At 36.0% G+C, this 12,607-nt stretch overlaps 1 gene segment (V, D, J or C); it reads left to right on the top strand.

Moving 5' to 3' along the window:
- Positions 1 to 11,286: 11,286 nt before the first annotated feature.
- On the top strand, positions 11,287 to 11,604 carry LOC128946363 (Ig heavy chain V region 6.96-like; the record flags this gene model as incomplete). The annotated part of the segment is given in 1 exon segment: positions 11,287 to 11,604. A coding segment is annotated over 1 exon segment (318 nt), but the record flags the coding sequence as incomplete, so codon positions are not given.
- Positions 11,605 to 12,607: the final 1,003 nt, after the last annotated feature.

The following is a 12,607-nucleotide window of genomic DNA, read 5'->3' as shown; positions in this document are numbered from 1 at the left end:
ATTTTGGGGGGGATTTTAGCAAATTTTGGGGGGGGAATTGGGATTTTTCGGGGGGAATTTTGGGGGGATTTTTGGGGGAAATTTGGGGGAATTTGGTGATTTTGGGGGGGATTTTAGCGAATTTTGGGGGGATTTGGGATTTTTCGGGGGGAATTTTGGGGAAATTTGGGGGAATTTGGTGATTTTGGGGGGGATTTTAGCGAATTTTGGGGGGGGATTTGGGATTTTTCCCAATTTTTTGGGGGGGAAATTTGGGGGGAAATTTGGGATATTGGGGGGATTTTGAATTTTGGGGGCATTTGGGAGGGGGTTTTGGGGGGCGTTTGGGGTTTTTTTGGAGCGTTTTGGGATTTATGGGGGAGATTTGGAGATTTTTAGGGGGTCCCAGGAGGGTTTTGGGGTGTCTTCAGGGGGAATTTCGGGGGATTTTGGGCAGATTTGGGGTCCCGAGCAGTTTTTGGGTGATTTTGGGGGATTGTTTTGGGGGTCCCAGAAGATTTTGGGGAGGTTTGGGGATTTTGAGGGGGTCCCAGGAGGATTTTGGGTGGATTTTGTGGGTTCTGAGTGGGATTTTGGGGGGTCCTGAAAGGGATTTTGGGATTTTGGGGTCATGGAAGGGATTTTGGGGCGGTTTTGGGGTCTGTGAGGGAATTTTTGGGGGCATTTTGGGGAGATTTGGGGTCTCTGAGGGGAATTTGGGGCAAATTTGGGTGTTCTGAGTGGATTTTGGGGTCTTGAAAGGAATTATTTTTTCATTTGAGGTTTCTGGGGGGATTTTGGAGTCCTGGAAGTGATTTGGGGATTTTTTTTTGGGTGGTCTCTGAGGGGATTTTGGGGCGATTTGGGGGCTCTTAAGGGATTTTAGGGGATTTCGGATTTCTCAGGGGATTTTGGAGCTCTGAGAGCATTTTGGGCGAATTTTGGGGTTTCTGAAGAGATTTTTAAGGGGAATTTGGGACTCTGAGGGCATTTTTGGGCTCCTGGAAGAGATTTTGGGGCGATTTTGTGAGTTCTGAGGGGATTTTAAGGGTCCTAAAAGGGATTTTGGGGCGATTTTCGGGGGGTTTGGGGGCGCCCTCAGTGAATTGGCGGCCGTGTCTCGGGGATCCCTGCCTCTGATTGGTTCCCCGGGGCGCCTCCGGACCAATCGGAAGCCGTCGCTTGGCAGATTTTCCCCTCCAAGGGCGCTCTTCCCGCGCACGGTGCTGATTGGTCACCGCCCTTTTCTCTCGACCAATCAGCTGCCGCTGGTGAGGAGGAGGCGGGAAAATGCGGATTTGGGTTTATTTTAATTAATTTTTAAATTATAATTAATTGATTTGGGATTTTATCGCTATTTTGATTACTTTTTTGGCGTTTGGTTTGTTTAGTTTAATTGGAATCAACTGCAGTTCTTTTCGTTTAATTGGGGTTTGTTTAGTGTAATTAAATTAATTTCAAGTAATATAAACTTATTTTTAATTAAGAGAAATTTTAATTTTTCTAACTATTTATTTCAATTAATATCAATTTATAATTTTTCCAATAAAATATTATTTCAATTAATGAAAGCCTATTAATATGTTTTATTCGTTTAAAAAAATAAAAATTTATTAATTTTATGAATAAATTCTTAGAAATTTTCTCAATCAATAAAAACCTATAAATTTATTTTATAGTTTCAAATTAATATAAATTTATAAATGTTTGAATTAAACATTTACTTCAATTCCTAAAGCCAATTAATTTATTGCATTAATTTCCATTAATATAAGTTGATCCATTTTTTAAATAAAAACTATAAAATTTGAAATTAATAAAGATATAGCAATTTATTCTATTTATTCCGATTATCATAAATTAATAAATTCTACCAATATAAGTTTGTATTTTTATTTATTAAAAATCTAAACATTGTTATAAATTAATTTCTCTCAATATCAATTTTCTAATAATTCAATTTCCTATAAATTTATTTTTCATTTTTTATAATAATAAATCATTTATAAGACTAAAATTTAATTAAAAAATGAAATCTAATTACTTAAAGTAAATTAAATTCGTCTTCTTGTATTTTATCAAATTTTGCGATTTAATTCCTGGATTTTCATCCGTTCCTTGAATTAATTTTATTTTATTCAATTGATTTCAATGAATCTCCTTGATTTGTTTTTAATTCCTCTGCTTTAATTGATTTTTATTTCTCTTTTCCCCCCATTTCCTCCTTAATTTGCATCAATTTCCTGCCTCTGGTTTTGCCATTTTCTATTTTTATAAATTTATTTTCATTCCCTTTTTTCAATTCCTAATCTCGCCCTTTCTTTCAGATTGAATTCAATTTTTTTTTTAAAAATACAAATTATTATTCCACTTATTCTGTTTATTTCCTATTAGATTTCTTTTTTTTCATTTTTATTTCATTGTCTTTTTCTGATTACTTTGTTTTCTCCCATTTATTTTTAATCGTATTTAATTTAATTTAATTTAATTTTATTTTATTTTATTTTATTTTATTTTATTATTTTATTTTACTTTATTCTATTTTACTTTATTCTATTTTACTTTATTTTATTCTATTTTATTTTATTTTAATTCATTATTTTATTTTATTTTACTTTATTCTATTTTATTCTATTTTATTTTATTTTATTTTATTTTATTTTAATTTATTATTTTATTTTATTTTACTTTATTCTATTTTATTTTATTTTTTTCTATTTTATTCTATTTTATTCTATTTTATTTTATTTTAATTTAGAATTTTATTTTATTTTACTTTATTCTATTTTATTTTATTTTATTTTATTTTAATTAAATATTTTATTTTATTTTACTTTATTCTATTTTATTTTATTTTATTTCATTTCATTTCATTTCATTTCATTTTATTATTTTATTTTATTTTATTTATTTTTTTATTTTATTTTTCTTTCTTTTATTTTATGTTATTTTATTTCATTTTATTTTATTATATTTCATTTTATTTTACTCTTTTCTTTTCTTTTCTTTTTCTTTTTAATCCTCTTTTAATTTAATTATTTTATTTTATTTTATTTTGTTTTATTTTATTTTATTCTATTCTATTCTCTTTTATTCTATTTTTTTTATTTATTTTAATTTCAGTTAAATTTAATTCTAGATTCAATTTTGGTTCATTTAAAATTCAAAATTTTTAAAATTTAAATTAATGATTTCATTTTAATTTTATTTCAAATTCATTTTAATTTCAATATTTTAAAAATCCATTCGTATAAACGCGTATAAAGAATACGCTGTAATGAATAAAAGGTAATAAAAATAAAAAAAATTTTTTGTGATTAATAAAAATAATAAAAATAAATCTTAATAAATTCAATTAAATCAAAATGCGAATAATGATAAACGAATAGATTCTAATAAAATAAAGTAAAATAAAATAAAAACAACATTAATTACATTGATTTATTTTATTTTCTTTCACTGATTTTTCAAATTATTTTGATTTTTTTTCAATTTTCAATTTATTTGATTACAATTCTTTTATTCCCGTTAATTCCATTTTCTTTCATTGATCCCCAAAGGGAAAAAATGAAAAAAACCCAGAAGAAAATGGAATTCTTGATTCTTTATTGCAATAACATTAATTAATAGCGATTAATAAACGGTCATTGACTTTAATTGATGTTAATAAATGTTAGCGAGGAAGGAACCTGGCCAAATATTGAAAGAAGAAATAAAAACAAGAGAAATAAAACCAATAAAAATAAAAATAAAATTAAAAAAATAATATTTTACTGTATTATTATTATATTCCTATTATTACATTTATTATTATATTTATTATTATTATATTTTTATTTTTATTACTACTATTATTATTATTTTTATTAATATTATACTATTATTATTATTATTATTATTATTATTATTATCAAAATAAAAATATAAATTAAAAATATTGTCATTCATAAACCCCAAAAAAACAAAGTTAACAAATTAATGATGTAAGTAATTAATTTAAAATAGAATTAAAAAAATAAAAATAAAATAAAATAAAAAATAGTATTTTATTGTTTTAGTATTATATAATTACTATTATTATCATTATTATTATCATTATTATGATTTTAAAATTTATTATTGTTGTTATTATTAATATTATTATAATAATTTATTATTTTAATAATTTATTATTATTGTTATTGTTATTGTTATTGTTATTGTTATTGTTATTATTAATATTATTATTCATAAAATAAAAATATAAATGAAAAGTATTGTCATTCATAAACCTCATATAAACAAAGTTAACAAATTAATGATGGAATTAATTAATTAAAAATAGAACTAAAAAAATAAAAATAAAATAAAATAAAAAATAATATTTTTTGGTTTAGTATTATATTATTATTATTATAATTATTATTATTATATTTTATTATTATTACTATTGTTACTGTTATTAATATTATTATTATTATTGTTGTTGTTATTATTTTTACTATTATTATTATCAAAATAAAAATGTAAATTAAAAGTATTGTCATTAATAAACCTCAAATAAACAAAGTTAACAAATTAATGATGGAAGTAATTAATTTAAAATAGAATTTAAAAAAAAAGTAAAATAAAGTAAAATAATTGACTTTAAATTCAAATTCATTTCAATTTAAAATTATTTAATTTACTGAAACTTTGCTAAATAAAAAGGAAATAAAACAAAATAAGACCTCAAATCAATTAAATGAAACTAAAATAAACTAAATAAAAATAAAAAAAAAAAAAAAATTTCCTTTAAATTGAAATTCATTTAAATTTAAAATCATTTAATTTGCTTCAACTTCGTTAAATAAAAAGGAAATAAAACAAAATAAAACTTCAAATCAATTAAATTAAACAAAAAAAGCTCAATAAAGATAAAATAAACTAAAAAAAGATATAAATGAATGAAATTAAATTAAATTTAAATTCATTTAAATTTTAAACAATTTAATTTACCGAAACTTTGTAAAATAAGAAGGAAATAAAACAAAATAAAACCTCAAATCAATTAAATTATACTAAAATAAACTCAATAAAAATAAAATAAAATTAAATAAGAAATAAAATAAAATAAATTTGCTTTAAATTGAAATTCATTTAAATTTATAATAATTTAATTTACTTCAACTTTTTTAAACAAAAAGGAAATAAAACAAAATAAAACTTCAAATCAATTAAATTAAACGAAAATAAACTCAATTAAAATAAAATAAAATAGAAATAATCTAAATTAAACTAAAAGTAATTAAATTAAGTTAAATTAAATAAAATCGTAATTAAATTAAAAAATTCACCTGGAAACCAATAATAACAGAAAATCACAAAAATCGGAATTAAAAGTTCCAAAATTGGCAAGAATTAAAATTCAATAAAAATACAAATTAAAAGGAAAATTAAAAATAAAATGAAACTTTAAATGAAATTAAATAAAAATAAACTTACCGACAAAATTTACTATATGACTTAATTAAAAATGGAAATAAAAATATAAATTTTTAAATAAAATTAAAGTTATCAATAAACATATCATTTTAAATTAAAGTGAAATAAATAAAAATCGAAAATCAATTAAAAATAAAAAAGAAATAAAAATAAAATTAAAGTAAAATAAAATTCAACAAGATAAAATAAATATATAAATTAAAAAGGAACTTAAAGGTGAAATTGAGGCTGAAATTCCATTTAGAAATTAAGATAAAATTGAAAACACAATAAAAAAATAAAATTAAAATGATGTGAATAGGAAAAAGGAAATTAACCAAAAATAAATTTAGAAATAAAATTATAAATTGAAATAAAAATATATAGAAATAAAATTATATATTGAAAATAGAATAAGAAATTAAAATGAAGAGAAAAAAGAAAATTAAAATTGATATTAAAAATATAAAATAAATTCAAAGTGAATTATAGTAAAAAATAAAATTCCAAATAAAATAATCATTAAAATAAAATGATTATTTTATTTCAATTTAATTGAAAGTTAAATTTAATTGAAATTTAATTGGAAAAGAACAAGAAAATTAAAAGAAAAATAAATTTAATATGAAATTAAAAAATAAAATTATACTTGCAATTGTAATTAAAATTTAAATAAGTTCAAATGCGTTTAAAATGAAAATCCAAAAAAAAATTACGAATAGAAATAAAATTATATTGAAATTAAATTTTAAACTAAATTGAAAAATAAAATCACTATAAAATTAAGTTAGAAAATGGAAATAAAATAAAAATAAAATGAAATCAAACTTAAATGAGAATAAAAAAAGTAAAAGAAAATAAAAGAAAAAACAAATAAAAGAAAAATAAAATTAAATGAAACTAAAATAGGAATAAAAAAAGAAAAATAAAATAAAATAATGAATTAAAATGAAATAAAATATTAAAATAAAATAATAAAGTAAAATAAAATAAAATAAAATATAAAAAGTAAATTAAAAAATAAATTAAAATAAAAAATACAATAAAGTAAAAAAATAAAGTAAAATAAAGTAAAATGAAGTGATAAAATAAAATAAAATAAAATAAAATAAAATAAAAAATTCAAATAAAATAAAATAAAACAATAAAAAAAAATAAAATAAATAAAAATAAAATAAAATAAAATAATAAAGAAAAATAAAAAAAAATTAAAAATAAAATAAAATAAAATAAAGTAAAAAAAAATATTAAATTCAAATAAAATAGAATAAAATAAATTAAAAAAATAAAATAAAATAAAACATAATAAAGTAAAATAAAACAAAATAAAATAATAAAATAAAATAAAAATTAAATTAAATTAAAAGAGGAATAAAAAGAAAAATAAAATAAAATCAGATAAAATAAAATAAAATAATAAAATAAAATAACATAAAATGAAATAAAATAAAGTTAAATAAAATAAAATAAAATAAAATAAAATAAAATACATCAATATAAAATAAAGGAAAATAAAATCAAATAATAAATGAAAATAATATAAACTAATATATTAAAATAAAATAAAATAAAAGAAATTATAATAAAATAAAATAATAAAATAAAATAAAATAAAATAAAATAAAATAAAATAAAAAAAAAATAAAATAAATAATAAAATAAAAAAAAAGAAAATACAATAAAATTAAAATTCTTCACCCCAAATCCTCACTCTTCACCCCAAATCTCAGCTCTTTGCCCCAAATCTTGCTTCTTCACCCCAAATCTCAACCTTACACCCCAAATCTCAACTCCCGCCCCAAATCTTCGTTCTTGGCCCCAAATCCCCACTCCTGGTCCCAAATCTCAGCTCCTGGCCCCAAATCTGCACTCGTAGCCCCAAATCTCAGCCTGTGGCCCCAAATCTTCATTCCTGGCCCCAAATCTTCGTTCTGGGCCCCAAATCTTCGTTCTTGGCCCCAGATTTTTGTTCTGGGCCCCAAATCTCCACTTCTGACCCCAAATCTCCACTCCCGGCCCCAAATCTTCGTTCTGGGCCCCAAATCTTCGTTCTGGGCCCCAAATCTTCACTTCTGGCCCCAAATCCTCATTCTTGGCCCTAAATCTCAACCTTTTGCCCCAAATCTCAGCTCCTGGCCCCAAACCTCAGTTCTTGGCTCCAAGGCTCAACCAAGGTCCCCAAACCTGGGTGCAAATGGTCGAGATTTGGGGCAAACGGGCCAGATTTGTGTCTGTGGGGGTCAACAATGGGGTCAAGGGTAGGAGGGAAGGACCTGGGGAACGGGGATGGGGACGGGACCAAAATTAGAACCAGCAGCATGAGCCTCCCAACCCCAACCATCATAGGCGATTTTGGCACAGAAATAGGATCCGAAATCCTTGTCCTTGAGGTTGTTCATGGTCAGCGTCACCAAGCTCTGCCCGTTGTCCCTGGAGATGCTGAACCGGCCCTTCACCGACGGCGCGTAACTGGGGGTGAAACCATCACCGTTGATCCCCGCGACGAATTCCAAACCCTGCCCGGGACTCTGACGAACCCAGCCCATCCCATCCCAAAACTGCTGAAACTGAACCCGGACCCTCGGCAGAGGAGGCGCAGGGACCCCCCGGGGGGCTGGAGGTCCCCCCCGCACTCCAGCAGGGTCACGGCCACCCAGAGCCCTGTGGGAAAATGGGGAGATGATGGAAATCATAAACCTGATTGGTTGAGGACCTCGAGGTGGGCGTGGCCATCTGGAAAAAAGGGTCAGGACCCACCTGGGAGGAGGATGATGAACTCCAAGGGTCCCAGTTTTGGGACAAGAGTCAGGATTTGGGTCAAGGGTTGAGCTTTGGCCTCATCCCCATCTCCCCTTTGTCCCGCAGGGCTCCGGGCGGCCGTGACCCTGCTGGAGTGTGGGGGGGACCTCCAGCCCCCCGGGGGGTCCCTGCGACTCCTCTGCCGAGGGTCCGGGTTCAGTTTCAGAAAATTTGGGATGGGCTGGATGCGCCAGAGACCCAGGCAGGGACTGGAATGGCTCATGGGGATCACCAACACTGGTGGCAGCACCAGCTACGCGCCATAGGTCGAGGGTCGGTTCACGATCTCCCGGGAAAACGGGCAGAGCTCGGTGACGCTGACCATGAATAACCTCAAGGACGAGGATTCCGGATGCTATTTCTGTGCCAGGGCTTTTTGTGCTGGTTGTTGGGCTGTTGCTAATCATGGTGACAATGCTGTTGATAGCGTTAAACTTCTAGATTTTGCTCCTGTCCTATCATTGCATCTCCACATCTTCGATTTTCATCCCAAACCTCACCTCTTGTCTCAGATCTTGACCCTTTGTCCCTATTTGCATCAATGGTCAGCACCGACACCAAACCTTCGCCTGTTTCTGCCCCAAAACTCAACCACTGGCCCCAAACCTTCTCCCTGACCCTTTGTCCCAGCCCCGCCCCCTTTGCCCCAACGCTGCTTATTGGCCCCAAACCCTCCCCTGGGTCTGGCCCCAAACTCAACTCTCGGCCCCAAATCTCCCCCTCGTGCCCCAAAAGTGCCCCAAGGGTAGAGATTTAGGGGCAGCGGGTGAGGTTTGGGTCAGCGGCTGTGGCTGGGAGCCTAGAGTGGGGATTTGGGGCAGAATCGGGCGAGTTTTGCGGCCAACGCAGGACGGTTTGGGGCAGAACCAGTTTGGGGGTTTGGGGTCTTTGGTCAGCATTGGGGGAAATAGGGGAGACCTGGGAGAAGGTGCAAGAATGAGGTCAAGGGCTGAGATTTGGGTAAAGGTTCTGAGATTTGCGGACCAGAGGAGCTCAGGCACGGGCGCTGCCACCACCGGCAGGGTCAATGTAAGCAGCAGCAGCCCAAGCAGCACCAGCAGCTTTGGCACAGAAATAGGATCCGGAATCCTCGTCCTTGAGGCTGTTCATGGTCAGCGTCACCGAGCTCTGCCCGTTGTCCCTGGAGATCGTGTACCGGTCGTTGACCGACGGCGTGTAGATGGTGCTGGAACCATCGCTCCTGATCCACACGACAAATTCCAGCCCCTGCCCGGGTCCCTGGCGGATCCAGAACATGTCAGAGCTGCCGAAACTGAACCCGGACCCTCGGCAGAGGAGGCCCAGGGTCCCCCTGGGGGGCTGGAGGTCCCCCCGCACTCCAGCAGGGTCACGGCCGCCCAGAGCCCATCCCCAAATCTTCACCAATCGCACTCATAACTCCACTGATTAGGTCCCAAATCTCCATCACATTTTTCTGGTATCCTAAGGTTCCTCAAATCCTGCAAGTTAACTCCATATTCTCAGTAATTAATTGGACACATTGCCCTGAGTGTTCTACATTGATTTCAAAACTAATACCACCATTAACCATTCCCAACCTTGGCACATCCCGGCCACGGCCTTGAGCTCCCTCCGGCTCCTGGCCCTCCTGCTCCTGCTGCCCCTCCCAGGTGGGTCCCACAACTTTTTCCTGAAAGTCACGCCCCTTTTCCCCTTCTGGACCAATCAGGTTTCCCATCCCCATCTCCCCTTTGTCCCGCTGGGCTCCGGGCAGCCGTGACCCAGCTGGAGTGCGGGGGGGACCTCCAGCCACCCGGCGGGTCCCTGCGCTGTCTCTGCTGAGGGTCCGGGTTCCATTTCGGTCATTCTGATCTGCACTCGATGCGCCAGAGCCCTGGGCAGGGGCTGCAGTGGGTGGCCGCCATCGACAGCCAAAGTGGCACAAACTATGCGCCATCATTGCGGGGCCTGGTCACGATCTCCAGGGACAACGGGCAGAGCTCCATGTCCCTGACCATGAACAACCTCAAGGACGAGGATTCAAAATCCTATTTCTGCGCCAAGGAGTCCAGCACTAACATTGCTGCTGGTGCCCTCGAATCTATTGACTTGTCCCCATCCCTGGGTCCCCACCTGTCCCCATTCCCCAGGTCCTTCCCTCCAACCCTTGACCCCATTGGTGACCCCCACAGACCCAAATCCGGCCCGTTTTCCCCAAATCTCAACCATTTGCACCCAGGTTTGGGGACCTTGGCTGAGACTCGGTGCCAAGAGCTGAGGTTTGGGGCAGAACCGGCTGAGTTTGGGGCCAACGGTCAGAAGTGATCCCCGCTGAGATCTGGGGCACAAAGGGCAGAGTTTTGGGCATGAACATTTGAGATTTGGGTGAAAGGCTGCAAGGTGCAGAGAAGTGGGAGAGGTAAGGCAGTGATGGTAGAGATTGAGGGAAAAGGGTCAAGATTCAGTTTTAAGAGTAAAGATTTGAGGGTAGAATGTGGGAAATTAGGGATGTCTGTGAGATCAAAGGCAGGGTGGGGCCATCATAACCATCGTCAATATAACCAGCACTACTAGAATCACCACCATAAGCATCTTTGGCACAGAAATAGGATCCGGAATCCTCGTCCTTGAGGTTGTTCATGGTCAGCGTCACCAAGCTCTGCCCGTTGTCCCTGGAGATCGTGAACCGGCCCTTGACCGAGGGCGCGTACTCGGTGCTGCCACCATTGTTGTAGATACTTGCTACAAATTCCAGCCCCTGCCCGGGTCTCTGGCAGATCCAGTACATTCCATAATCCCCAAAATCGAACCCGGACCCTCGGCAGAGGAGGCGCAGGGACCCCCCTGGGGGCTGGAGTTCCCCCCCACACTCCAGCAGGGTCACGGCCGCTTCCCCATCCCCAAACCTTGATCAGTTTTGCCCCAAATTCCCTTTGTCTGGCCCTAAATCTCCAACAGAGATTTCCAGTATTGTAAAGTGCCTTCAACCCTGCAATTAGCCCCAATCCACACATTAATTAATTGGACAGCACCACCCGAATTTGCATCGCCTCATCTCCATCTCCCCTTTGTCCCGCAGGGCTCCGGGCGGCCGTGACCCTGCTGGAGTGCGGGGGGGACCTCCACCCCCCCGGGGGGTCCCTGCGCCTCCTGTGCCAAGGGTCCGGGTTCAGTTTTCGGGATTATGGAATGTTCTGGATCCGCCAGAGACCCGAGCAGGGTTTGGAATATGTCGCAAGCATCTACTCCAATAGTGCCTACACCTACTACGCGCCATGGGTCGAGGGCCTGGTCACGATCTCCAGGGACAACGGGCAGAGCTCGGTGACGCTGACCATGAACAACCTCAAGGACGAGGATTCCACCGTTTATTTTTGCGGAAAATCTGCTGGTACTGGTGATGGTGGTGCTCTTGCTAATTAGGGTGTTGATGATGGTCGTGTCCCCATCTCCGTGTCCCCCTCTGTCCCCGTTTCCCAGACCCTTCCCCCAAGCCCCCAGCCCACACCCAGCCCTTGACCATTGATCCCAACCTTGCTCTGCCTCGGCCCCAATTCTCACCCGCTGACCCCAAGCCACAACTCCTGACCCCAAATCTCCTCTTTGTGCCCCAAAACTTTGCTCAGACGGTCGGGATTTGAGGCCCAGGGTTCTGATTTGGGGACAAAGGTTGAGGATTCGGTCAGTGGCTGCTGCTGCAGGGAGCACAAAGTGGGGATTTGGGGCAGAATCAGTTTGGGGGTTTTGGCTCCACGGTTGGTGGTGATGGAAATGGGGAGATCTGGGACAAAGGGTAAGGAATGGGGACTAGGGCTCAGATTTGGGTAAAGGTTCTGAGATTTGGGGACAAGAGGGGCTCAGGCAAGGGCGCTACCACCACCGGCATGGTCAATGTAAGCAGCAGCAGCCCAAGCAGCACCAGCAGCTTTGGCACAGAAATAGGATCCGGAATCCTCGTCCTTGAGATTGTTCATGGTCAGTGTCACCGAGCTCTGCCCGTTGTCCCTGGAGATCGTGTACCGGTCGTTGACCGACGGCGTGTAGATGGTGCTGGAACCACTGCTCCTGATCCACGTGACAAATTCCAGCGCCTGCCCGGGTCTCTGGCGGATCCAGAACATGGAGAAACTACCAAAACTGAACCCGGACCCTCGGCAGAGGAGGCGCAGGGACCCCCTGGGGGGCTGGAGGTCCCCCCTGCACTCCAGCAGCGTCACAGCCACCCGGAGCCCTGCGGGACAAAGGGGAGATGGGGATGAGAAACCTCATTGGTTGAAGGCCCCAAACTGGGTGTGGACTGCTGGTAAAAGGGGCAGGACCTGCCTGGGAGGAGGATGAAGAACTCCAAGGGTCACAGTTTGGGGCCAAGGGTCAGGATTTGAGTCAAGGGTTGAGCTTTGGCCTCATCCCCATCTCCCCTTTGTCC

The sequence above is a fragment of the Melozone crissalis genome, unplaced genomic scaffold (genome assembly GCF_028551555.1).
Source record: "Melozone crissalis strain CALT ecotype California unplaced genomic scaffold, PUWL_Pcris_2 ptg000079l_1, whole genome shotgun sequence".
Taxonomy (NCBI): Eukaryota; Metazoa; Chordata; class Aves; order Passeriformes; family Passerellidae; genus Melozone; species Melozone crissalis.
The sequence above is the reverse complement of the archived record's forward strand: the minus strand, read 5'-3'. Positions and strand labels throughout refer to the sequence as shown.